General features: G+C 39.6%; 2 protein-coding genes across 3 annotated transcripts; both read right to left on the bottom strand.

The window, feature by feature from the left end:
• Positions 1-97: 97 nt before the first annotated feature.
• Positions 98-18,355, bottom strand: dennd2c (DENN/MADD domain containing 2C). Of its 2 annotated transcripts, none has more exons than XM_006785310.3 (19): positions 18,007-18,355; positions 14,201-15,294; positions 12,319-12,431; positions 11,750-11,829; positions 11,423-11,575; positions 10,260-10,338; positions 9,972-10,019; positions 9,259-9,443; positions 8,734-8,843; positions 8,031-8,100; positions 6,851-6,928; positions 6,318-6,458; positions 5,186-5,334; positions 3,528-3,705; positions 3,266-3,307; positions 2,495-2,603; positions 1,847-2,089; positions 933-1,019; positions 98-857 (listed from the first exon to the last, which is right to left on the bottom strand). In XM_006785310.3, exons 2-19 carry the CDS (start codon positions 15,088-15,090, stop codon positions 826-828), a joined length of 2,787 nt encoding a protein of 928 aa, XP_006785373.1. In that variant the 5' UTR covers positions 15,091-15,294; positions 18,007-18,355; the 3' UTR covers positions 98-825. The 2 variants fall into 2 exon arrangements, with proteins under 2 accessions (XP_006785373.1, XP_006785374.1); XM_006785311.3 differs by having other exon boundaries at positions 9,972-10,016.
• A 993-nt stretch (positions 18,356-19,348) lies between these two features.
• On the bottom strand, positions 19,349-26,633 carry ampd1 (adenosine monophosphate deaminase 1 (isoform M)). The gene is made up of 15 exons (XM_035905530.2): positions 26,484-26,633; positions 25,663-25,828; positions 25,327-25,474; positions 24,222-24,387; positions 23,912-24,131; positions 23,615-23,744; positions 23,096-23,290; positions 22,145-22,276; positions 21,836-21,999; positions 21,501-21,627; positions 21,189-21,352; positions 20,888-21,008; positions 20,296-20,469; positions 19,954-20,064; positions 19,349-19,742 (listed from the first exon to the last, which is right to left on the bottom strand). The coding sequence occupies exons 1-15, from the start codon at positions 26,524-26,526 to the stop codon at positions 19,587-19,589; spliced, it is 2,217 nt and encodes a 738-aa protein (XP_035761423.2). The 5' UTR covers positions 26,527-26,633; the 3' UTR covers positions 19,349-19,586.
• Between the last annotated feature and the right edge of the window lie 1,254 nt (positions 26,634-27,887).

Genomic DNA, 27,887 nt, shown 5'->3' with positions numbered 1-27,887 from the left:
AAATAAATAATGGCTAAAAATTGGTCCGTTATAGAGGGTTAAGGTAGAACCCAAAGGTTTGTGTATAATAAACTGAGAATTAAACAGTCTTGGAAGCTTATATTTAAAAAGTATGATAAGTCATGCTTTAATACAAAAATATTCCAAATACTGTACACTTGTTCTGAACATGTGCAAAATGTCAAAAAAAAATTATTTACAATTCCAGTAAACAGAATTAAAAAAAACATAATGACCAATTGATCGGATTGAGTTTGAACCTAGAAAAACGGAAACGTTCTCTTAGAGATATTAAGCCCAAACTGAAGAAACAACACAGACACAACATCAAAGTGACAGGAATGCAACAATGAGAATGTTATTTACATGCGCAAGTATAAGACACAAAAGACCCACCAGGCTGGATCCATGCACACAAATTTAAAATGTAAAGTACTTGACTGAAATGTAAGATTGATGCGATTCAAATGTTAGTAGAGTTCCAAGTAAACAGGTTTCTGTGTAAATGGACATAGTGGTTATAACCACACGCTCAAAGATACAACGGTTGATTCTAAGGTCCTCAAAAGAATTTGTAAAATTTAAAAAACAAAACCATATCCCACACGCACTTTTCCAGTTTTCTCCCAGTAAGAAATGCACTGGTCTCAAACTTGAGTTCGTGGTTATAACATGAGTCTGCTCATCCACATCAAGTCTTCTTTGTCCCTTTCACCCTCTATCAGAAGACTCTTTCACAGGCACGGTAATTTCTCAGACCAGGAGCAACAAGAGTTCTGTTTTTAATGACAAAGTCTTGCTTTTACAGAGATGTTGGCCTTTTTTTCATTTAATTTGCAGGAGCTTCATCTTGTTTCCTAAAAGCAGAAGAGGAACAATTAAGTGATGAACACTAACCTTTTAAAATGAACATTTATTGGCGTGACACTTACCTAGTCCTTTAAGAAATTTGTTCACACCACTTGGCTCAGGCTCAGGGAATGAATCCAGATACTCAGCCACTCTGGTTTCAAAGAGACCTGTGGGAAAGATGGAAAGACAGTAGCAGAAAAAAAGGATTAGACAGTCTTCATATGCTACAGCTCATTACGCACAGACCAGATGTCTAAAAATGTAGAAACGCAGTAGAAAAGTGCATTATTCCCATCACACTGATAAAGATCAACATACTCATGGTCTCTTTTACATGCAGGATCAAAGTTTGTCTCACCTAATTTTTACTTACACCGTATCAAACGTGTGTATGCACTGTTTGAATTTGTGTGTGTGGTCTGCACATCTTTATAAATAGCATTGAGTGGGAAAAGGCTTATGCATACTTTTTGTCCGTTTATACGCCCAGCCCCTAGTGCTTGCATGCAGGGAAAATTGTTTTCACTCAGTTTTAGGCTCGCTTGTTGTGACTCATTTAATTTAATGCATATGTCTGCTTTAATATGATTCAACACTGCTATTTATCCATTTACCGGTTATGTGGAAACATCTGACTTGTTTATTTCAACTTTTATGCAACATCTTGCAGGATGTTGCTTTATATTCTTCGCATTCATCTGTCCCACCAAGATGTACAACGTTGGCTACGTTTCACTGTGAAGCTGGATGAACTCTAAATTTCTGTTTTGCTTTTGTATTTTGCTGTTTATTGGCACAGCTCTGCAGTTATTATGTTAAAAGGTAAAGTCAGCCTCTGAAGTAATGAAATCTAAATCGAGCACAGTTCCAGCTGGCATGAGTGTCTCCCACTGCCTCATGATTTAGTTTTACCTATTTTTTTCAGAACTCTAACAGTGCCTGGAAACAAAATATTCCCAAACAGAAAAAAAACATAACATCTAAAAAAACTGACCTCTTCCTCCTCCCTTGCGCAGCTCCTTGTCCTGAATGAAACCAGCAAACATCTGAGTGTCCATGAAGAGCTGCAGGAACTGCCGGACTCCCCGAGAGGGATGAGATTTGCGGAAACTGTCCCGCTGGAGCTCCTTGTTGCCATTGGGGGACTCGACCATGTGGAGTGGATAGTGTCCCACTAGCTCCACGAACAATCGCACAAACGCCTCCGACATCAAGGAGCTCAAATCAGTTTGCTGGTCTGAATGATTAAATAAGGAAAATGTTAGCACAGCAGTAAGGTTAATACTTAACGAAATGCTAAAAGCCTATGATTACATGAAAAAAAAAAAAGAACAACAACAAGGGGGTCATCAACACAGATCTGGTTAAAGATTTGTAATCACACAACTGGAACTAATGAGCAGGAAACAGAATGTGCATTGATCTGCAGTAGGTTTGCCCTGCTGTGCTGCTGACATTTGCAGCTCATTTCTGCACAGCCAGATTTAGCTGGCAGAACAAAAGGACACACTGATAGTGCTATGATGAAAACTGATGCCAGCAAATATTCTTCTCATCGTCACTTTAAAAATGGAACTTCATCTTGTGATAGCGAGACTGTTTTGTAGATAAATCTTGTCGTCTTCGCGTCTGTTCCACCAACCTCCACATGTGTTTCCATTTTCTTCTCTCAGAATATCTTGCCTCTCCTCCAGGATCTGCTGCAACGCCGCCTGGAGTTTACTGGGCAGAATGCAGTCCTCATCGCCCAGCTGTCACACATCACAAGAAGGGTCAACAGCAGTCACATGATGCAGTTTCTAAGCATGCATTTAATCCGTCATATTGTCTCACAGTTAATATCTATAGTAGCCTCAATATAAAAACATCAAATGTCACTCGTGTTTTCAATTTTTGCTGTGACAAACTAAATAATTATATTTGGTGCTTTGATCACATTGTTTTTTATACACTAGATTTAAAACCCAAGACCCAGTGTTAAACTTTAAAGGCACTCTGTACTAAGAAATGTAGCCATTTACTGTTTAATGTGCAAGAATGCAACAGGCCAAAGGAGCAGAATGCCTCCAGCCCACACTGTGTAAGTCAAAGATTTTTTTAGCCCTTTATTCATAAATTCAAACTGAATGGAGGGATGTTTCTAGAATTACTCATTATGTGTATACTAATATAATGAGCACAACCACACAAAAGTCTGTCAATGACTGAAAAGACTTACTGTTAACTGACAAAATTGCAGCACTGAATCAGCCTTAATGTTTTTATTGTGACAGGACTATGTTCTGGGCTTACATCCCATATAATTTGTCACTCTCAAAATATTCAGCATGCTACCAAGGGACAAGTGTAGGCAAAGCCATCTTTTTGACTGAGACCACACCTATCATTCCCATTATACGTTGTGTGTACACACCTGAATGACAAACTTGTTTGCACACAGATCCACTATGAGCACCTGGGAAGACAGCAAGAAGAAGAATTGACAGTTACTAACTGTAAGACTTGACAGTTGTGTAATAAGAGTTATATAAAGGTCCAGTAAGTGTGAGTTACAGTGTGCTGCTGCACAGTGGAAGCAACAGCATGCGTGGAGTGAATATACAGCCAATAAACCATTACACAGGCAGGACCGTCTTTTTAAAGCTCTAATTTTTTTCAAAATTATTTTTACAGACCTCTTCAATGGGAAGCTCCAGCACCTGTGGCAGGCAGGGTGCCAGCACCCCAATGAGGAATGGGGTGGGGGAACAGCTGATGTCCAGCATGCTGGCTGGTAACACAGGCACGAAGGTGTGCTGCCAAGTAAACGGGTAGAGCAGCGCCAAGGCTGCGTGGCTGCAGCGTGACAGCACACTGCAGTGAAGAGATTAGATGAGAGATGAGGTTTAACAAAACACTATTCATGCAATTCCCACACAGATCACATGACACTGAGATATCAATCATGGCTCCCTAAAGATAGAGGATGGCCACATGTATTATTTTTCCACCAAACATTCACAATAAACTGTAAAAGCTTTCAGCAAAACGCCTTAAGTATCAAAGGATTCTCTCAATGCAACTGATCTATGTTAATCCTCTTAGTTCAGCAGTCACTGCTACTCCTGCTGACACTCCTCGTCCCTTTAAGTTGCATGCGTGCTGTGAAAATCCTCCTACCCTTTCACCTGGTTGCTCAACTTCTACAGCTAACATTTTCTTGGTTTTGCCAAAGAGCCTTTTTTGTGTTTTCAAAGCATGGCCGTTCTGTAGCCACACTAAGATATTCAATCTTTAAAAGGTGAATCGCTAATTTCCCCCAACATTTTCAGCTGCTCTTAGCAAAAAGCCAAATTTCAAATAAAGCTACTTGGAAAAAAATTCTCACGGACATTTACTTACAATCTACATTTAATAACTTTCTAATTACCATCAGTCACTTTTAGAGCACTTAACAGAGCAGTAATTGCTTGCCATGCTATTAGAAACTTTTAATTAGTAATTTAGTGTATGTGATCTTTTGATTTTTCTTAATTAATTTTAGACTGTGTCACTTTCTCTAATGTGGCAGTCTCTATTTTTTAAACTCAGTGTAACAAGCAGCTCACAGATGTTACTTAAATTATGTAAAACAGTTAATTTCACCATGTGCAATGTGTTATTTATACCCAGTGTTAGCATTTCTATATTACTATTTGGTTATTTGGCTAGAGTAAAAGTGAGTTATGGTAACTGGATCAGAGAAACACATTGGTGCAGCATTGCTCGGGTATTGGCATATAAGTCTGCACTAAGGTTGTACACATACCAATCATATGCTTGAAGTTCCAGGCCTGATTAGTTTCGAGTTTGTCTCTTTTACTATATCCCACTCTGCTCTCTAAATGTAGCATCTGAGCATTCTGTCTTTCCTCACAATTGAGCAGCTCAAAATTGTATTCAGTGTGACTTGTTTTGAGCTGTTGTGTATGTAGCAATTTTTAGTTATCCTACAAGGATACAAATGATGTTAAAAGGAGCCTCCATGTCAGCCTGAGCACAGTAAGATTGATCACACTAGTCAAACAAACTAGAGTGGATCATGCATGATCCAGGCAGCATATGAACTACTTGGTGTGAACAAAAGCCAAACAAATGTCGGACAGAAATCGGTGTTACATCCTGTATCACCTAATGTTCTCACAACTTTTGAAACAGGCGCTCAGCTTTAACAGGAACTGTTAGAAGTTTGACATAACAATGCAAACTTACAAAGGCATATATCATGGTGGAGCGAATTACCCACTATATTGCTATATTATAGCCATCAATGCCTGACTGGTGCTGCTGTGAGATGCATGCTACTACATCATACCTGAGTTTGTCAGCGACAAAGATGACCCTCCTCTCGAGCAGAAGGGAGGCGAAAACCTGCAGGAGTTTTGTGACATTGAGACATTCCAGCAGACTGTCAAAGTCCACATGCTCTAGTCTGGAGTCCACAGGTCGGCATAAAGTCAGTTCCTTGCAAAGCAATGAGAGCACACTCAGTCAGGCTAAATATAAATTGTAGTTGTTGACAGTGTGTCTGAATGGCTGAAATGTTTATGCAAAACTAAGCCTTTTAGGATGCTGAATACCCATGTTCATGTTGTTCGATCTTTTAACTATCTGCCAGATCACCAGAGACTTATGAATGATTAGAGCCAGGGGTTTTGTTCTGTTCTAGCCACATGTCGAATAAACATAATTCCAGAAACTAGAGGTTGTTTTTCTTTTTTTAAAGAATGAAATCTGATACGTGCATTTCAGCCTTGTAATTCCTCCGATACAAGTTTTTCCATGTGGGTATGCCAAACAAAAGCATAAAAAGCACCTGGGGAGATAAGTGTGTTTTTTGTCCTGAATCTCTCCCCTCATCCCCAACTGGTCAGGACAGATGGCCGCCCCTCCCTGAGCCATGCTCTGCCTGAGGTTTCTTCCTGTTAAAAGGGAGTTTTTATTCTTCCCACTGTTTTCAAGTGCTTGCTCACAGGGGGTAATATGATTATTGGGGGTTTTTCTCCATTATAGTAGGATCTTCAACTTGAGCACGTTGAGGCAACTGTTGTGATTTCGCTATATAAGTAAAACGGTGTTGAAATTAACTGAATATGATGCTGAGCTCTTGAATTTTAAGAGGTTATAGTCAATGGTCAAATGATAGATGGGGACTTTAGATATAGGTTTTAAATCTAGGACTTCCAAATGTAAGGCTTTGACTTTGCCACACTTCCTGAGTTTTACTGGAAAGGATCCTTACTTTGCATATTTTGACTCTGTAAAACAGAAGTGATCGAACTGTTTGCTGTCAGTGTTTAAAAACACATATATATGTTCCAGCATGGCTGAGCCCTATTGTTTTCACAAATACCCTAAAATTTTGAGTCATTCTGAGTTTGCAGAAGGGAGTGGCTAGAAGGAGCAAAACTACTAATTAACATTTCCTCTTTTGGTTTCAGGCTTACCTCACTTCCAGCGCCTGGGACGAAGCTCTTAACGGTAACTGTGCGTCCAGGGGCTGGAAAAGGAGCTTCCATCACAGTACGCATAAAAGGGTACACGAGAGCCGGAGATATTTCTCTGCGCCTCTCCACCTCTTCCAGAATCTGGTCAGACAAAGCCAGATGAATCATTTAAACTCTGGAAGAAACTACTTTTGAATAAAGTCTTGACAATAAAACAGAAGCCAGATATAGCTTTGCATGCAGATGGGGTTTTCCTTCAGAGCACACTACTGGTTGTTAATTTCCCTCAGGCCAGCTGAAGGATGGATGAAACACAGTTACATGCATACGATTTCCTTTTGGGAAAGAACCCCACACCCAGTGACTCCTCAGGATTATCTTCTAGTGCACCCTCATCCTATCTTTAAACATGCAGTTTTAAGGGAGCAATCTTCAGGGGATTAGCACTAAACTGTAGTCGATCCAGCTCTTTTCATGTCGCAGTAAAAAGTTCTATCAGCAGAAATATGTGTGCACATGTGTTGTGTCTTTACCTTTGCAAAAAGATTGAAACAGCCCAGCTTGCTGACAATACAGTGCACCTCAGGAAGTCTCTTCCCCTTTCCACTGGGCTTAAAGAGACAGTTTCAAATGATAAAAAGGAAGAAACGGGGATGTCATTACAACACCATTAAACACGGCATATCTCTCTCACTCTCTAAAATGGCAGGAGTAGAAAATCCTAAAAGTCATAAAGTCTCTATCCATGTTTTTCATAGTGGCAATCAGTTTTTTCCCCCATGTCCTCTTCATTAGATGTAACATCCAATGTTGAAACTATAAAAAAAACTTGAAAAACCTGCAAAAAAAAACTGTGCTTGGACAATAAAATGTAAGTAGAATATCAATGACATTAAGCTCATCTGGATCAGGATCCATCACAATCCACAGAATAAAGGCCATAAAAATGACAAAAGCAAGCTGGAGCATAATTTGGGTGCAGACCCATGAACTGATCACTTGGTGTACCGGTAAGTTGGATTAAATCCTATTGAGATTCTTTGTAATCATGAGTGGACCGTTTTGTTGTTATGAAAGCAGTCATATGAAGTTATTCTCTAACTGCAAATTGAAGATTTCTAAGTGCAGGAAAGCCGGGCGCCACAAGTAATCTGAGCATGAGTTTTATGCTTTGGGGATTTACAGCAGACACTTTGCAATGGTTTCCGCCATGTTACAAACACAATTACTGGATTAATCAAGAAAATAACCTGCAGGTTAATGAAGTGAAATTGAAATAGATGTTAATGACACAGTATCTGAGGCAGCGTCTGGAGAAACAGCAAAACTGAAAAAGCTCTCCAAGTTGTGCGAGTTGAGGAAAACAAAATATAAAACTCTCCACATTAGATGTGGCCTAGATCTGTCTGTACTACCCAACAACAAAGTTTAATGCAGACATCTTAACAAGACAACTGCAGTAGCAGTAAAAAATTAAAAAATTAAAAAAAGCAAAAGAAAAGCACAACACTTGTCATAATTTCAACATACAAAACTGAACCCTTCTCAGGCTAAGGAAAAGGGAACATGATGAAATTCTTCTTGCTCTCTGTCATTAATACAGAAGTGGTTTATGGTCTGTGACTCACATCTCCTAAGAGATGTTGAGTAAGCACAGGGCAGGCTGCCATATCATGACACACACACACACGAACATTTGAGTCAAATACTCACCAGGATCTTACGGCAGTAACAAAACCAGCGGCTGCCATCTTCTCCAGTCAGGACAAAGGAAAACGTCTCGCTGTCAACGCAAACACAGATAATGCTATTTATCCGAGGTAATTTAACCATGATGTTCCTTGTATAAAAATTGGTGGGGAGAAGAGCTGGCTTGATATGAATGATTTCATTATGGAATCATTTCATTATATTTAATTAAACAGGAAAAACACTACAATAAATAAAGACAGACAGAACATACATGTACATATTTGTCGTCTGGTAGTTTGTATTGGCACAGATGCATATTTTAGAGGCAGGAAAGGAGTGCAAGTTCTGAGCATAACCCTCATTACAACAATGAACCGCACATAGAAAAAATGCATACCCAATTCCCCTTAGCACTCCGATTTAATTAGATCAGACAAAACTTTAATCATCCCTGTGGGGAATTTATGTGATTGCAACAGTGATTTATGGGTTACAACTAATAGCTGGAGATATTAATAGAAAAAGAGGAAATGGGATAATAAACATGGCATAAATAAGAACGCTGAACAATACAAAGTCAACAAAAGGACTCCAACACAAAGAAAATGAAAGGAAGATGAAGAAATAATACAGTCTCGTGTTACCATTACATCACTGGCTTAGCTCTGCTGTGACGCAGCATACATCAGGCATGGTGTTAAAACGTTGTTGTGTTTAAGCTGACCTAGGCATCAGTGCAGAAGGTTTCCAGTCCTGAGAATCAGGGAAGCAGAACCTTGGGATCACCTTCAGCTGATCCTCAGCTTCTTTGGAAAGCCGGGACGACTTCTCAAACTGAAAGAGAAAAACTCAAGGCTACTACAGGCCAGTCGATTCCCAGAGATCCAATAAAATAATTTAATTGTGTCATCATTTTAAAATAATAATAATATTTTTTTAAAAATCAACAAACATGCACAGTCTCAAGTATGTGGTCGAATGCACCTAAAGAGATAATTTCTTTCATATTCCAGGGAGAAAAATGCAAATATATACCCAAATCTGGAAAAACACATCAAAAGAGTCCTTCTGAGAAGCCCTATACCAGCCTGGGAAATTCCCCGTATACAAATTCTCAAAAGGATTTTTTGTTATGTACAATGACAATCCCTTAATATCACCAAACAAGATTACAATTTAGCCGTGAAATTGTCACAAATGACATCAATTCATGCAATATGAACAAAGCAGAGTTGTGCAGACTGCTAACCATTTTGGGGAACTGTTGTGTAATTTCAGGGGAGTAGGTGTTTTCTTGGGAGCTTTTTCTTAGTGACACCACCACAAAGATCTGGAAAAGCTGCTGCTGCTGCATCTGGATCAGGTCTCTCTCTAGGGTGCGGTAGCCTGGCCGACGTTTCAATGTAGACTGGATGTAAACTGATCTCCTGGAGCCTGTTCAACACCACACAGTGACACAATACAGTCATGTTTATCCTGGGAAAAATCCCAACCAGCACAGAGAAGCAATAAAAGGTCTTCTTAATATCTATATAATGTAAAACTGTAGCTATAACACTGACTACTTTAAGGTTGCTCAATGATGACCTATCATGCTAATTTCTAACTCTGCTTTTTATTCTTCAACTCTACTACAGCTTTGCATGATTCACACTAAATAAAGAATCCTTTTTATCTTATGCTGAGCCTTGATTCTACTTATTTCATTCACTATCTGAAACAAGCTGTTTTAGCTCCATCTTTCTAATGAATGACTTATCCTTTAAACATTAGTTGAGCTCCTTATTTAAAACTTTGGAGATGTTTGGTGTGATCATTTAACACTCTAACAAAACAGAAGTTTTTGTCTTCTCCTTTTACCGTAGCACTGGATTTATACTTTCAATTTTAGGAACTAATACTATTTACTCCATATAAAGTTATCTACCTGTAAACTGTAAAGATTCTGTGCATTTGTTATACCTTTGGTGCTGTCCTCAGCGTCGCTCTCAGTCCCGCTGGTCTCCTCTGCTTATATAAATTGGAGAAGGAGGGATAGATTAGTGAGAAGCAGAGGAATGGGGAAACCTTGACAGGCCATAATCAGATGCAGACAGCAAGTCTTTGTTTCATAATTTCATTTCATTGCCGACTGCGACTGGCCTTATGTGTATCATCAAAAGATGGGTATTTCCACCAAGAGGCTCAACTTAATCTTGATGTGTTGATGTGGGTGACATGTGGATCTGCCACTATGTGTTTGTGTCTCACCTCGCACGGTGACTCCTTGGTTCTTCACTCTCTTCCTCCCTCGCTTGTCATCAAAGATCGTCTCGATTTTGTTGACATACTATGTAGTAGAAGCACAGGTGCTTGTCAGCCCCATAATTTTAGAGCCATTGCAGAATCCTGATTACATGGAATTATGATATATAGCCACTAACAGCTACTAAGTACATAATTATGCTACAGATTTTCAGCATTTTTTTCTTCTTTTTTTAAAAACCCATACCCTTGTTGTTCTTTCTAAAAGAACATAGAGCAGGAAGCTTAAACTTTGTTTTTAAAGGAAGAGCTGCCAATTGAGGAAACAAACTCGTATGGCAATGGACGAGTAACATGTCTAACTAACCATAACAGCACTGTTTTGAAGCAGAACAATACATAATAACTGTGTTATTGTCAAGATTTAAATGTGTATTTTTAATATATTCAAAGAAATCCCTAAAGCGGTTTGTCTAAAATATTTAAGAATACTCAACTCACTCAATATTTCATTATTACTACAGTTTCAGATATTCATTTTACACTATTGAAAAGTTACACAATGGTCTCTTCCTAAAAGCAATCTAAAAATCAACATGACGGGCTTTTTCAAACTAGCTCAAACTCACAGTACTTGGGTCACATTGGGTTTTTTTACGCCATAACCTCTTTTTTCTACAAATATATTTAAAGAAACGCTTTTTTCCCTCTTTACCTTGTCAGTAAAGTCTGTCCCTGTCCAAAACCTTTCCACAGCCATGGGTTAGATGTCCGTATTTCTCTTCTGTCTGAATTTACACAAAGTGTTTACACATACTGCTCCAACACTATCTATTATTTTCAGCATGAGCTTCTTCCTGTTCAACAAGTAACCGCCTTCTTTTCTGTTCTACGTAAAACATGAATCATCATTCACTGCCACTCTGTCAGTCACAGGTCACATGGGCACCAAAAATGCTGTCAGCCAGCCCATCCATCCATCCATCCATCCATTCACTTCCGCTTATCCTTTTCAGGGTCGCAGGGGGCGCTGGAGCCTATCCCAGCTGTCATAGGGCGAGAGGCAGGGTACACCCTGGACAGGTCGCCAGTTTGTCGCAGGGCCAACACACAGGGACAGACCTGTCAGCCAGCCATAGTATCAAATTCAATTGTATGTGCAAATGTACCTGGGGCATCCTGTGTATTTTTTGAGTGCTTCCACGCCGTGGTGCAGCTGGTTTGGGAGTGTCTGCAATGGTTGAAGATTTGGACACAGCTTGGAACCCCTTCCTGTCCACTTTACTAGCATAGCTGTTCAACGTTTGGGGTTTAGAAGGCAACTGGAACAAAAGAAGTGCCAAGTTAATGCTCAGTTTTAGATAATTACTTGGTATCAAACTACAATAATTCCTTCCTTTGTTTCTCAGGTTGACACATTTGTTACATTGATGCATAACTAATAAAAATACTCCTGTACTATTAAAGCGGGACATACATGGAATATTATCCATTACCTTTGGAAGAGGCCTTGCAATAGGGATACACATTGGAGATAGCTTGACATCCTCATAGGGGTTATCTCTGGTCACATCACCTGAGGGTAAGGTAGAGTGATGGGAAGGATTAGACAGCCTACATTTGCTGAAACTACAACAAATTGTTTAAAATGCATGGTATCACCCAGTGCTGTGAAATACTGAATTTGTGACATTGCAATGCAAAAGCTATTATTATACACTTGTATCAAACAGCTAGGCCACATTTACAGACACTACATATTGTGAATAGGTGTTATGTCTGATCCCACTAGTCATAGCATGTTTTTCCATCGTGAACATGAGGAATAATTCTAGTAACTGTAAGAAATCTGTGGGCAATCAGGAAAAGGAAACATCATCAGCTGAGCTGCTATACAACAATAAGCCAAATCCTAACTGAGAATACTGAAATTTACATCAACCCAGCGACAGGTACCCAGGAGTCTTTATGATTTCCTGTCTTTGTCTTTTGTGCTAACAGCCAGATAAATCAGAAGCTCTGGAAGTTCATTCAAAATCAGCTCCACATTGGGAGTGGGACTTACAGACGATGTCCTCGTAAATATTGTCATCAGAGTAGGCATGGTAAAGGGCATCATCTGCCCGAGGGCCTTGCTCTGCCGTCAGGCGTGATGCATCCTCATACTCAAAGGACTTCCTGTGTCAGGGAGAGAAGTGATGGCAGTGAGAAAGGCTGTTGACCTAAAGATAACCATTATACTGTTCACTCTATTGTTGTATGTTTAGCCATTGACCGACAACAAAATGCCTTGTTGATATGAAACCCAGCAAAACAAGGCGATAGCGCAGGGAGAGAGAGAATAATCATCATGGAAGGAAATGACTGAGCACATGATGGAGAAGTTGCAATATGGTAACAGTTTTTCTGTGTCACAGACAGTACAGAAATATGGAAATGGCCAGTCTGAGTGCAGAAACTGAAACTGCGATGTTACTAAAGTTCACGTGATAAAATACCTGGCCAGGTGCAGATACTTCATAATGTACAAGCATAAATGAAAGCTTCCTCTAAAGATGGTAAATAAGAAGCCCTGTGCTATCTGTGTGCAGACATGACAGGAAGACTCCAAATCGAGCTACTGGCATAAACTAAAAAGGTTGATTACACTGCCTACAATACGTAACAACAAAAATATTGCGCAATTAGTAGTTTGTGAAACTCTGTTTTACAGTTTATGAAACATCCTGTCCTCTGCTCTAACAGAGGGGAAACAGACTTTCTCTACCTACATGTGAAAACTTTTTAATCTATTGGACAAGCAAACTTTTGTCCTCTTTGAAAAGGTACCTAATGATAAAGGCGCTGCAGTCAATAACACCTACACCTACCTATGCTTTATATTTCAACAATAGAGTAGGAAATATACCCCATTATTCATTATACTGTCAAATGTATGAAATTAGAATTAATGGATCCTGATTAGAGGCCAATAATTAGAACCTTATAATTATTATTAGAACCAATAATTAGTCTTCAAAATGCCCGAGTCTATTATTAATATTTTACACTTCATGTATTATAAACATCTGCCAGTTTTCTATGACTGGCCAATCCAGGAAATTCAGCCAGTAGAGCCTTTGATGCAATAAAAGGTCATCAGAAACAAAAACTCTATTACAGGATCTGCAGGTACAGCACCAGTCAAAAGTAAGCACATCCAAAGTGTTGACTGGTATTGTAATCATTTCAAATGCTGGTGTCAAAGTGCGTAGTTCTACTGTCAGAAGGACAGCACCAGCTTCAGGTGGAATGGCCAAGTCAGATTTGAATAACACTGAAATATTGTGCACGCAGGATAACCCACACACAACTTCAGGTATTTTACATGATAACAAGTTGTCAGCAAGGTATATTAGTTTCTAGGGCCAAAGGGTGTACTTGCTTTATCTGCAGAGAAGTAAAATCCATCAATTATTTTTTTTATATTTTGTTGAAACCATTGATCACTCCTTTTCTTTACCATCTTTGTCTGTATGCACCGTATTAAAACGGATTAAATGTTTGCTTTTATGTGTCAAAAGCAATGGTTTTCACAGGACTACAGATAATATAAGCATGTGACACAGTTTAGTCTTGTTTTACTCGGCCTTAAAAATAATGAAAGAGGGACTGTGTGTGTGCCCGATGAAGATGACCCTGGACCCATGGCTGCTCAGGAACTAGGCCATTTCTAGACAATAGACGACAATGCTGCCAGATATCATGTGACATCACACCAGGACCCCAGCCAGCAATCAGACTCTGACAGTACCCTCCCCAAAACTGCTCAACATATACTGTAACTGTTCAGTAAACCTTTCTACTATAGTTCATATCAAAGAAAGTGCTGCAACAGTTCCATTCTACTTTACTTTTAACAAGTACGCTATGATTATTTATGCTTTTCTTTTTGTGCACTTACTGACCTGTTCTTTTTATGTCTTGAAAGTCCTTCACTCTTTCCAACTGGACACGGAGGAGGTGGGAAGTTGGGTGGTTGAGCTACCCTTCTGGTTCTCGTGTTGGAGTGATTGTTATGAGAGGACCCTCTGTCCCATTGTACCATGTACCCTGTGTTTTTACTGTTCTTGGTTCCCCGATACTGGAATGTCCGCTGAGGTTTAGGAGGGGGATTAGCTTCACCTGATGATCCTCTGCCTTTCTCCCAGAGCAGTCTGTTTCCCTCAAGCTTCCGCCAGAAGCCCCGGGAAGTGTAGAAGTTACCAGCAGGCATGTTGTCTTCTGGATCATCAGTTGACAGAGGTAGAGGTTTAGAAACTACTTCAGCATCCAAGATACGACCCATTTTTTGGTCACCGTTGGCAGTAATGATTCGTTTATCTGCATCCTCCACTTTGGGAGATGCAAGTATTTGCGTTGAAAATGTTTTATTTCCTGGTGACGTGGCTAATAATTCACTGGAACCACTACGCACCGGTTCTGACTTTCTGCCACCCACACTGTGTCCAGCCTGTGCTGGGGATTCCTGAAAATCAAATTCCGAGTTATTTCTTTTTGAGACGTCGGCTTTTGCATGAAGACCGCCTCTCCGGCTCTCGTTTGGACAACCATTGCCTAGGAGATCTCCAGACAGAGTCCGAGATACAGTCAGAGGATGTACTTTCACTCCAGTATCATGGCCACTGCTCTGCTGACTGCGACCTTCCCACTGGGAGATCTTCTCCTTGATGTTAATGACTTGCTTGTGAGAAGGTATCCTCAATGGTGGCCGTCCTTGCTTGGCTGTGGGAGCCTCATTCTGCAGCACAACCTCACCGACCCCACGTCTGGCCTGCTCCGCTCTTAGAGCCAGCATATTGTGTCAGCTCATCGCGAGTCCTCCATAATAAATGTATCAAGTATTTCCCCACAACAGACAGAATCTACTTATTGTTAATTATCCATAAACTGTAATCAAAATCAAAAGAGCCACAAAGTTTATTGTTGGTTCCGTTCTGTCTTCATGTCGTTGTGTGGTGGCAGAGGATCGTTTTCCTCTTGTCTCATTTTATAAAACAACCTAAAAAGAAGATGACAGACTAAAATTACTCATCAGTACAATTAAATCACATCCAAAGAGCACAGTGCACACTGTAGGATCAGAGAAACAAAACCCCAAGGGAAATCTTTCCTGTGAAACAGCATCCAAAGGTGAAGACAAGAGCATACTCATGTGAATGCTGGTTTCTGAAAATAAACCTAGTAAAAAAAAAAAAATTTTTTTTTAAAAAACTTCTTCTAGGCCTAGGAGATTTCTGTGATGCCTTCTTCCTAGGCCTCCTTATAGCTGGTCAAATACAAAAACACCTGTAGTACAGCAAATCAAATGCACCTCATTTGAAAGGCTGTCTTTAAATGGTATGGGGGAAGACCGTCTATGGCTATGCGATTTCATGAAGCGTTTGAGACACGGAAAAACACATGAATCTCATTTCTTACATAAAGAGCCAACAACAATTGATGACGGGGAGCATTTTAACCCCACCTATCCACACGTGGTCGAGCTCTAGATTAGGCGTTCTTCACGTGGTTTAACTATTTATCAGACACAAAAAATAAAAAGATATAAGACAACATATTCTAAATAACTGAGGCCTTTGCTATATGCACTTTAAACTAAAAATCATATGTTGTCAAACATGCACAGATTTGATGTCTGCGATTGTTTTGCAATGTCTGATTTATATATCCTTAGGCATCAACATGGTTGCTGAAGTCTCTTGCTCCTGCTTTGCTGGAACCAAACTATTTGGACACGTCGCACATGAGGATCAAGAAGGGGAGACATGGTAAAATTCCACAGCATAGTTCATGATGACTATGAGCTGCATTCCTGCAGATGGAGAGGAGGAGGGTCAGTAAATAGATTCAGCTACAGACAGTCGGACAGTCAATCAGTCTTGCAAATGACGCCTTTGTCTGCGTTTGACCCAAATCAAACGTATGTTTGTAGTGGAATGCTGCTCCATCATAGCCAGACCATGCAATGACAATGCAGCTCCCGAACTGACCCACTTGCACTTATTCGTCTGTGTGCGGTATGTAGTACAGGAAGACATGAGTTGCGTTTCCTGAGCTGCAGGAAGAAGGATCAGCAGTGTCCATAATTATGGTGCAGAAAGATTTGCACCCAACCACCGGTTTAAGCTATGTTTAGATCATCTATATTCAAACACTGACTTGGAAATACAAGAAATCCAGAAATATATCAGCCACTGGCCACTTACAGTAACACTGTGAAACATATCAAAATGGGAGCTTCCCTCTTTTCCATGGTATTCAGTTAAAATCAAATATTACTCCCGAAGCAGTGAACTGTACATTGTTGTGTAGCAAAGCCAGAGGGAAAGTCAAAATGAACGTTTTAATAAGGCATTCAGCTTTACAGAGTGGCATCCCAGCATTATTTTAGTGAAACTCACTGAGTCATCCATGTAGAAACTAGACAGGGGACACACAAAGCTTGGAGAACCCAGTCATCAGTTGGCAACTAAATTAAACCTAATTGCAGCTTCAAAACCGCCACAACACGCCCTGCAGAGACGTGTGGCATGACATGACATGTTGGAGGTGAGGTATTGTACAACTGTAGTTTATCAGCAGCAGTGGCAGTCGGGAGTATAATAAAAGAAAAATGCAGGTTTGCTTTATACCAACATAAAAGGACAGAGCAAGATAAAGTACCTTAAAACGACTGATCCTTCAGCAGTCAGCAGGGCACAGAGGCATTCATTTCCACATCTCCAGTGAGGGAGTGACAGATAACAGCTTTCATGAGGTGTTTTGTGTCAAGTTGTTGCTGCTAGCTGTGCCAAAACAGTCCAAATCCTCTCATAAACACAGACTGAGGCAGATAAACAATCTAAACATCATTACTTCACAATACCACAGTGATAACACCTTGAGTGGCACGTGAATATCGAAGAGGCTTTGTCTTGACAGTTATCAATTAACCAAGTTGATTTCCCTATATATTTGGCGAAGCAGACAAATGATTTTCATAGAGCATTTTACAGCCTTAAAGGACAGAGACCTTTGGGAGCTCTATGACCTGAATTGCCTCCATATTTTCTGTTATGAACAGTTACTATGTCCAGATAAACAGAGATAAACTGGAGATTAGCAGGAATGCATGCGGACTGAGTGAAAGGAAACTAGGCTCATGTTTAAAGAACAAAACAAAACTGTAAGAATAAATAAATAATAAAAAAATGTCACCCCGCCCTTGCAAAGAACTGAAACTTGGAAACTTAACGGACTCGTTATGGTGAAACCTGTTAAACCGCCGGCTGGAACAGCAATACAGGAATAACGTTTTAGTCACCAGTGAAATCGTACGGTGTAATAAACGAAAAGAAGAAAAATTATAAAAATAATTTACTGGATGCATGCCGAGTTGAAGAAAGGGACTTACTGAACCAGAAAAAGTATTGATACTTACATTAAAACGTGATAATAGCTATACATAATACTGTCAGATTAAACTTGCCATAGTTTCAGTGGCGTTTGGTGTTGACTTGTCACCATATGAAGAAAGCACAAGGATTGGAGAAGTGTGGGAGAGCTATAAATCTTACGGCCAGCTATTAGCTAACGATATCAGTGAATGCAGAAACAGAGCTCCTTGAACATTTTAACTAGGGTTTTCTAAGAGAAAGTGATATAAGCTGTGAAGTAAGTGTAAAGATAGAAGACAAAGATGGGTAGATGTGATAGAATCCATACTACTTACCAAAGTATAAGCAGGACTCATGTTCTTTCCTCGTTTTCCCGGCGATAAAATAAAAACCGCAAATAAAATCCGAGTGCGCTCGGTCTCATCGTTCAATCTGGAAAGGTCTCAATAACGTTAAAAAAAAATGCTACCGTTGTTCAAAAAAAGCAGCCTACAGACTGGTAAACTTAACTTATGAGCAAGAAAACTTAAGTTAAGGTATAAAAATGTACCGCTTATACTAATATCTAAACACAGCATGAACAACAACCACAAAGAAAGTGGCCACAGAGGAGAGAAAAGCAGCTAAAGCAGAACACTCCTCGCCCTCCGTCTTTGGACAATTAGTGTCAAGTCAGCCTGAAAATGCGATTTCCGGTTGTAACTTTCAAAATATAAGAGATAACAATTCACTGAGTGTCATTTCCCCCAATTTATAAGGTGTTCATTGAACTTTCTGGGTGAAAAAAATATTTTGGTATGTTCAGTTTTTTATGTTGTCCATTTTTTATTTTATTTTTTGTCCTTTATAAAACGTAAATATTGTAAAGGTAAATGTATTTTAGTCCACTGCAATTGTACGTTTGCTGGCGTCAGTTATTCCGGTGTCCAACAAGACCACCGGGATATCGACATCATAAAACATGCCACTGAGTTTTGGGAGCAACAAAAGTATCTGAAATGATTTCAAATAATAAAGGAACAAGCAACATTTACATGCATTATCCACCACACCATTATTTATGACAGCACTGCTGGAAGTGGTTAACAAATAACTGTGTTGGGGGATTGTAATGCAACATTTCTGTCTTGTTTACAATAAAAAAAATAGTTTACCGTGCTTTTATTTGACTTCCAGTTTCCTTCATACTGTTTCTGTCGAGCTTGACGCGCTGACTGTGAGAAAGTTTGCCTGAAGCCTCCAAGAGAGACGACGTCATCACCTCAACTCCTGCAGCTGTCAACACTGAACAAATACTGCTGTCTTTAAGTGTCCTGGGAAATCTAGACACTGGGTTAGGAGCTCCATCTTTGCGATCGCACAAATTAATAAACATAACTGGGTGTTTAATTTATGACGTTTGTGATGCAGAGCTTTAGCCTCTCTAACGTAATTGTGAACTTTAGACTTTATACCTTGTCTCAAACTTGATCTTGGCAACATGATTAAATGTGAACTCGGTTCATTTAGGTTAGAACAAATGCTGACTTTCATATCGTGTTTTGACTTAAAGCTTAAGGTAATTTTGCTGCTAAACGTTAAATAAATAAGCTAAACAGCTTTCAAGAAATGTTTTAAGACAACACAGTAGGACAAGATCTTCCTGTCGGGTAAACAATTTGGCAACGACCACAGAAATGCAATTGCACCGTTTATTTCCTTCCATTCTTATACACGTTTCTCCAGCTGAAAAAAACATACTGTAATGTGCAAGTCACAGATGTGCAGATTATAAAAGCATTTCTTCCTTTAATAGAGAGAACATCTGTCTTTTAAACGATCAGTTTCTTTGAGATTCCACTGCGATAAACAAACGTAGAGACTTTTCCACATCACAAAAGAGAGTAGTGTCTAAGTAAGGGTGGGTCCGGTCTGTTTACTCAGACTTCAAGCCCTCCTTGATGAGGTTGAGCTCGTAGCACAAGGTCTCATAGCGGTACGCCATACGGATCTGAGGCACGTTGGTTTTGCGGATGTCATTGCCCTCTGGACCCTCTTTGAGGTAATCCTTACCCAGGAAGTGGCACTTCTCCTGCAGCGCAAAAAGAACCCCACAAAGAAATGTTTTAACTGGCAATTACAGTCAAAGTTCTTCAAACCACCTTTGGTAGTTCTCACTATAGTGTCACTAAGAATATATGTATTTTGTAATGTTCTCTTGGCTCTTGTTATTCTCTTTGACTTGAGTACAGACTTGTAGGTGTGTGTGTTTTGTCATGCAAAAACACCGCAATGCGTGTTACCTCATCAGAGAGGGCGCTCTGAAGCACGCTGTTCCTGGCAATCTCACACATGTCACAGGTGCTGAGCTTGAACACCTGAGCTGCAATGGCATATTCTTCCATTAGAGGTTCCTGTGGACATAAAAAAAAACAAGACTCTAATATTACTGAATACTCCTGCTTCAACTTGAGATCATATGCAATGGATTGCATTAAAAAAAACAATTTTGCACACAACACTAATTTATCTGATTTACAGAATGTGTTTATCATCAATGCTGACCATCTCTGATCTACATATTAAACAATAAACAGCACAACAGGCTGCGTGTATTTGTCTATGTTGTCACCAAAGGCTCAGACCTTGGTGTAGTGGAACTGCATGGGGTCATCGGTGGACAGAGATACCACCAAGCCTTTCTTGTGGAACTCAAGCAGCGGGTTCTTGGCATACTCAAGGAACAAGCTATTGTTGCTCAGTGGGGACATGGCGATCGGGATCTGGGTCAAAACATACAGGTACTGCAGCACGGGGCTCTGTTCGTGAAGGGTTGAGGGGAAAACAGTGACTTTACAAGCTTCATATTTTTAACAAATATAACAACACAAAATATAAATAGGCAATAATCAATGTTTTAACTTGCTCACAAGAATCATGGCAAATCTGAAATTGAACTTTACACTTCAATACTAGAATTACAAGTCAGTTGTATCATTGGCCACATTCAACTAAAGAGTTAGGCTGACTTAATCTATCACTGTTAACTTGTCAGACAGATATTATATAAAATGTGGTGTAGAGGCAAACAAATGAAAATCCATTTTCTACTTTGATTCGACTTATATTGTGTTTTAAGACTATTGTTATGGTTGCTTGGTCTGGCAATTGCCTGATCCTGCATATGAATTAAAGTGCATTTTAAGGCAAATGAAATGCTGCATTCAGAGGACTGACCTTCTTGAGGTTAAGGCCATGAGAGATATTGTCAGAAGTCATAAACGCAGCCAGCAAGTGGGTTATGGCACCAGCCTCACCGCAGTGAGGCCTGAACATGAATGTGTTCATGCCCCTCTGTCTGGAGAGCAGAAGAATAGGAATGATACAACAGAAATTAGCAGACATACTCAGACAAGAGTTAAATATATACTCACTGTAAATGTTTAGAGAAAATAATGATCTCTGACAAAGAAATCTGAGTGCTTCAATCCAATAGGATGAAAAAAGAAAAAGCATGTATGGAAATAGCATTACTCACTTGCGCAGCTGGTTGAGGGCAGCGATATTGGCATACATGTAGTAGATGTAGTAGGTGTAGGAGGGATTTTTGGCGATGTCCCACTCCTCTGGTTTGGGGCTTTTAGTGGAGAACATGTGGCCACTGTGTTTGGACTCATCATCCACACTGTCAAAGCCTGTCACCTACACATTAAGTAGAAAACAATGGATTATCCCGGGATTATACCGTAGTATTCGGATTGAATTTGTCATCTTTTCTACAGCTATATCTTTATGTGTGGATTGGAAATCAAGGTTCAGCATGTATTTTTGTGTCTGAACAGTGACTCACATGCTTGAGGAAGATGCTTAGATCAGGACTGGACTGTGGATCAATGGTGGCCTTGAACACAGGCAGGAAAATGTTCTCCAACATTTTGCCAAAGTGTGGCACAAAGTTTCTGCCTCTGAAGATGTCGCTGAGATAGAACATGGACAAATGGCATTATTTAAATGAAAATTTCATCCATTCTTGGTAGCAGTAGAGGTAGCTTAAGTATTTGAATGCATATTCTTTAATGCAGGCAAACAAAAAGAAAAAGCATGAAATGTATAAATGTAAGAGTTTTCCATCTTTCTGACAGTTTGGTGTGTTTATACAGAAGAAAGAGAAGACTGAAAACTTACTAGATCCTAGGTATTTGAATCATCCATTTGAGGTTTGGGGAATAAACCCTGTGCCTGACGAACCAGTTCGAGAGCTTGTTCCACTCGTTGGCGTTGCAGCCATAAATGGACAGACGGGGCTCAGCATACTGGTACTTGGCTTCCTCGAGATCATTGGCTACTTCCTGGTTTTCCCAAAGATCAAATCAAGCTCAAATCACCAGTTCAGTGTATAAAACTGAATATTAATAAAGTAGTTATAACAACCTTGATCTTCAGCTGGCACAGTGACAGTTATACAGTTTTACAGAGAAGTCGTTTGAAACTAACCTTGATGATAGTGGCAAAGTACTCTCCATTGATGTGATTCTCTGTCTTCAGGTACAGGTCACGCAGCTCACTGGCTCCTACTGGGTTGTACTTGGCGTTGAACTTATCGAAACGCTGGAAGGTTTGTCTACCCTTCAGAGAAAGATACAAGATGATAATTTAGACCAAAGAAGTTATAAAACTGAACAGGCAACACGACACATTTGGTTTTAATAAAAGTGTTTGCTTTTATAGAATACAAACTTTTTGATATTTAAACATTTCCTCAAGAATTAGAAAAGAAGTTTATCCTATAGCCGAAACACTTGATGAATCCAAGGTCCACTACTGATGATGTGCCCCAAATTTTAATATGATAATTTAGATCAGATCTCTAATCCCTAAACCTAACCAAGGAAAAATGGCAGATTAGCTTGGGTAAAAGAACGAAGGTTGAGGTACACAACGATGTGTGCCGCTGGTAACGTTTCTGGGCTGCTTTTCCTCATAACAGCCATCCTCCAAGATTTTCTCCATTTAAAGCAATGCATTGTAAGGGATTGTAACATCTAATCCTTTTACTGAATCTGATCCAGTTTTCAGGTTTTAGCAATGTGTGGCCTACAGAGGTGAGGCCACACGTTGCTCACCCAGCAGCAGTTTTTCCTGCGCATTGGTCATCATGGCACAAGTCCTGGTAAATGGTAAATTTGGCAGCACTATAATCTTTATGTTCTATGTGTACAATCCTTTAAAAATAATATAAAACCAATGGTTTATCTTTCATTCATAAAGGGTTGGGTTTTTTTTGGTTATTATCTGACTATTACATATTTTTATTCTTATCTTGAACACTTAATGGCTTTCATGGAAATGTATCCTGTCAGTATGTGAGCCTTGTTACTTTACTATAATAAAAGTCTGTTATTAGTTGTTAGATTACTAAAAAAAACAAAACAAAAAACAACCCACAGCGTGCACATCCAGTGAGTCCACAGTGAGGTCGTATGGATGCAGGTTAAGGGACTGAAAGAGCTCCTTCATGGTGACCTCCTTCCCTTTGAGGTTGTGTACTACACGTTCAGCATCCACACGGTAAGACTTTTTGATAAAGCGCAGCAGGTGCTTCTGGTTCATGCAGGCAGCAGCATGGATGTGAGTGTCCACCTGGAAAGGAATAGAGATGGCAGGGTGATCAGTGAGGTTTTTGTTTGTGCAATGTAATACATGTGATCGGTCACAAGAGGGAGCTAAAGACACCACGAGCTGCACTGCAGCTGGAAGTAAGGAAGATGATAGAAAATGTGCGAAATGATCATGCACAACAAATAAATAGGACATTACTTAAACTCTACTACACATTCCAGTTAAAATCAGCACAAAGCTGTTGATAGTCACAGATTTCTGAAAATCCTGCAACTGTGCTAATCACACTGGTATTTTATTTTATGTCACTTCACATTAAATTGACAGAAGGTTTAAAGCAACTACCTTTCTGCAATTGTAGAAGTCCCTGTGAGGGTTCTTCTTCACCTCTTTCATCTCCTCCATCTCATTCAGCATCTCATGCACATTAAACTTGGACATGAGAAACTTAAGACGGCGGTGAGTGTAAGTCTTTCTGCAAAATAAAGTGGAAATAATTGTGCTTTGATAGCACTTTCACCTAGGAAGAATTACAGCTACATTACAAAAATGAGGAGAAATTGTGTTGGCACTTTTTGAAATCAGATGAATTTCAGTTCTAAAATCTAAAAACAGAGTAATGAGCACTTTTAAAGGACTCACGTTGGGCCCTGTGCAATAAGAGCGATGAGGAAGTTCATGTCATCGATAAAGGTATTGAGGTCTGGGTAGGGCATGTCCTTTGGCTGATGTTTGTCAGCAGCTGCAGCGTCATTGTACACATAAATCACACCATCCTTCATACGAGCAACATAGCCCAGATTCTTTGGCAGGTTCTTGACATCAAAGGGGTCTTCCCCTTCTTTTGGAGGACTTGTGAAGACTGAGGATAGATGTGACATATAATTAAGTACACATCTTCTACATAAGATCATTTCAAATCATGCTAACCCTGATCTCCTTTTATTATCACCTGGCTCCAATTGTTCTTCCGGTCGGAAAGTTTCTCCTTCAGTCTGACGCAGATACTGGGAGGCTGTTCTTGGGAAGCGCTGGAAGGCCAGTCGCATGTACTTCTCCCTGATGGTTAAAGCACGGTACAGACCCCTGCATGCCAGCTCAAAATCATCCATGGTCACCTGAATAGCACATACGAGAGATAACAGTTAACTGTTAAACAATGTGGAATTGATGAAACACATTAGCCCTGTGTCAGACTGGCTTCCTGTCCAGGTTGGCCTTTAACAGCTGGGATGAGCTCCAGCACCCCTGCGACCCTAAACTGGATAAACTGGATGGATGGATGGATGAAACAGATGGAGACTATACTGTTAAAGCAAATTTAAATACTAGAACTTTTTATTTGCTCCAATCTCATCTCAATGGCATTTTTTTTAAAAGAGTATATATTACACAATCAGTCATTTGCTCTGTGTAATGTTAACACAACATGTTACATATGCAGTGAACAAACCTTTATCTTAACAAATGTGAGGCCCAAAGTAAGTTAAAGCAAAGTCACTTCCTCCAAAGTTTTCTCTTGCTCTACTGTAAATGTCAAACCAACGGTGGTGAAACCTGAAACTTTAGCGTACTCTCAGATGAGCTCCACTCATGGCCTTTTATAGTGGGAGGTAGCCTGTGAGGACACTCACGCACTAACAAAATATAGTCAGTGAAATTTATACTCACCACTTGTCACATTCATGTTTGCTTGACCCAGTTTGAATGTGCTACAGGTAGTTTCAATTTTAAAGCTATCAATACCAATTCAAACCCAATTCAGGAGTCGCAGCAATTGAAAAGCCAGTCTGATTGAAATGCATGTCAGTCTTACCAAGCATTTGTGACATGGTGCTTAGTACACTACTTTCTTTTAAAATTCAGTTCATGCTATAACTTTTATAAGCTTTAAAGACTTTTACCTTGTCGCACCCAGAACCACCCCTCCGAGTGACATCACAACGTGCTAATACACTGTGAAGTTACACCACTGGACGAAGGTGTTATTTATGGTTGACCTCAAAGTGTAACATAAGAAGTTTAATGTTTTTTAAGTATGCGAAAATAAACAGTACCCCAGCAGCATAGTCTCCAATGACGGCCACTCTCTGGAAGTCAGGCACTTCCAGATAGGTGGGCGTGTCCACTTCCACTGACACTACCGCGGTAGCAGCTGCCTGGGAAGCACCCGTGGGCACGGTCATGGTACGGGAGCGCTTCTTGCTGTGGAAGATGAGATAGTGAAGTCTGGCTTAATTTTTCTGTCAAAATTGATAAAATATTTGTTGTTACGACTAAGCAAATTTCCCCCATTAAATAATAAAGGTATGTAATGATTTTTTGTTGTGGTGGTTCTTTCAGGAAGTAAATCGTGATTTTGTAGCATCACTATTCAAAATCTTCCATCTCACCGTTTCTGCTCATCATCATCAGTGTGCAGATGGTGGGCCATCTCATCATGGATGATGGGACAGTCCTCAGCCACATCAAACATGGAGATTTCATCGCGGATCGTTTCGTCTTTGGTCTCAAAAGCAAAGACCTGCTCTGCGAAGGCCCTCATCTTGTCATCGGTCTCTGTGATGCGCACAGAAAGTTGAAGTAACAGAAATGCATTCCGTTCATATAACACCATGCAGCATCGAACTAAACTAGGCGGGCCACATTCAGGATTGCCTGCTATGATCTACATTACAAAATGAAAAAAAATTTAAGGAGGAAAATCTTGGACACGATGTACTGCATTGCACTGCATTCACAGCATACTCCTCAATGATGTGTACAGGCACCAGCACAAGCATACATGGCAACAGACTGACTCAGTCACTACAGCTGGGAAACTCTGACCTCCAGTATATCCTACAAAAATCATGCATATTGAGGGACTACACTGATGAAGCACTCCAGGTCCACTTCTCTTTATAATTGCGTAATTGCACCTAATCCGCCACAGTGTAATTGGCTCTTTATTCTTGTTTTTGATGAAAATATGCTAAAAAAAAAAATATACGCACACACAAAGACTAATGCAAACACACACAAAAATGAGACAGTGACAATGCAAAGCCTTTGTAGCTCTATTTAACAACCCACTGTGTACAAAAATACTCTCTAGACCAACTCTACTTTTTTACATGCACTTGCAAGAACATTCTCCTCTAAGGTGACATCTCTAGCATACAGTTTGATACTGAAGTGACTTTGGCTTCCATTCGCCATCCTCCATACTTACTCTGTTGACCTGATATACCCAGCAAGAGAGAGAGATGCATCATGGGGAATAAAACCCAGAAAAGAAAGTGTTAGGAAAAGCATTGGTTAGAAAATATTATGCAGAAGGTTATACATGAATAAACCCCAAACACTTTATCGTTATCCACAGTACGTTGATATCAAGTTGTGTAATATAAAAGCCTATATATATATATATATATTTATATAAATAAAACAACATAAATTAGAACATGCATGCAGTAGCAAACCTTGCACACATGAATAATAAAATTAAATGTTGGACCAGTTGTGATAAATAGGTAAGTGACATTAATGTAAGGCACAGTGTGAGGATGTGTATGGATTGGACACATGGCTGTTAAAATTGATTAAGTGTTGCAAATGAATGAAATGCAGGAGCTGGACAAAAAACTGCTGACCACATCTTCAAAATACACGCAGATTGTTTCATTGTGTCTCTGCTCCCAGTGGAGCAACATGTTTCAACTAAAATGTGCAGTATGGTCATGCATATAAGGATGCACTAACTGTGTGGCCCTGGGATATGCTGTCTGTGCCAAACGGTTTGATTGTCACCTAAAGTTCTTGATATGTGCATTGCTGTATGTTAAGCTTTCCGTGGTGGCAAAAAGTCATTTATTAATGCAAATGTTCACTTTCAGTTCAGTCCTCATGGATCAAGCTGTTTGTGGAGAACTGATATTGGATGTGAACAGTTTATTAATAAATGCTCTCAATTTGCACTTTATCCCATCATTTCCTTTTTGTGTTCATTCGCAAAAAAAAAAAAAAAACATCAGAAAAGGTTGCTTTCAAATAAAAAAATGCAGGTTTGGTGATGTGACTGCCTCACAACTAGGCAGTAAACCATGCATTTTTGAAATACTTGAATCTGTATTTCAAATTCCCTAATTCATTTCCCATCTAGATACTTACTTCCTCCCTCTGGTGAAAAAGCAAAAAAGTCCCAGTCGGGGTGGGACAGTCCAGGTTAAAGGGGAAACAAAACATGCCTGGTTATATCTCAGAACAACAATAACAATGAAATAAGTGTGTTAAACAATTGTTGAAAAAAAATCATCCATAGTGGCTCGTGGAGCAGGTGAGGTCTCCTGGAAAACGGCATAATACTCCTATCGCCATAGCTAAATATCACCTTTAGTAAACTGAATTAATTGGTTCGATCATTTCCACATTATTTGTCACTCAACTTTGTCTGTGGCTGATCAATAGGTCTTAAAATCAGTCATATTTTACCGCATTAATTGTTGCAAAATAATTTGCAACAAGTATTTTTTAATTGAAAAGTTGTACTAATTAATACAACTTAATTCTATTAGCTGTGAAGTCAAACCTGTCTGCAGGTGGTCAGGCTTCAGCATTTCATCTTTTCACCTTTTGA

Source organism: Neolamprologus brichardi, chromosome 20 (genome assembly GCF_056152115.1).
Source record: "Neolamprologus brichardi isolate AB-2024 chromosome 20, ASM5615211v1, whole genome shotgun sequence".
Classification (NCBI taxonomy): domain Eukaryota; kingdom Metazoa; phylum Chordata; class Actinopteri; order Cichliformes; family Cichlidae; genus Neolamprologus; species Neolamprologus brichardi.
The sequence above is the reverse complement of the archived record's forward strand: the minus strand, read 5'-3'. Positions and strand labels throughout refer to the sequence as shown.

Bases quoted from the DNA above. Each gene is read 5' to 3' on its own strand.
- ampd1 (XM_035905530.2), bottom strand. From the start codon at position 26,526: ATGATGCATCTCTCTCTCTTGCTGGGTATATCAGGTCAACAGA. The intron at 25,829-26,483 runs GTAAGTATGGAG...TGCGCATCACAG, and splicing joins GGGTATATCAGGTCAACAGA to AGACCGATGACAAGATGAGG. The intron at 22,277-23,095 runs GTGGGTTGTTTT...CTTTCTCTGAAG, and splicing joins ACTCACTGGATGTGCACGCT to GGTAGACAAACCTTCCAGCG.
- dennd2c (XM_006785310.3), bottom strand. From the start codon at position 15,090: ATGCTGGCTCTAAGAGCGGAGCAGGCCAGACGTGGGGTCGGTGAGGTT. The intron at 6,929-8,030 runs GTGAGTATTTGA...TGTCTCTTTAAG, and splicing joins GTTACTGCCGTAAGATCCTG to CCCAGTGGAAAGGGGAAGAG. The intron at 5,335-6,317 runs GTAAGCCTGAAA...TTGCTTTGCAAG, and splicing joins TCCCAGGCGCTGGAAGTGAG to GAACTGACTTTATGCCGACC.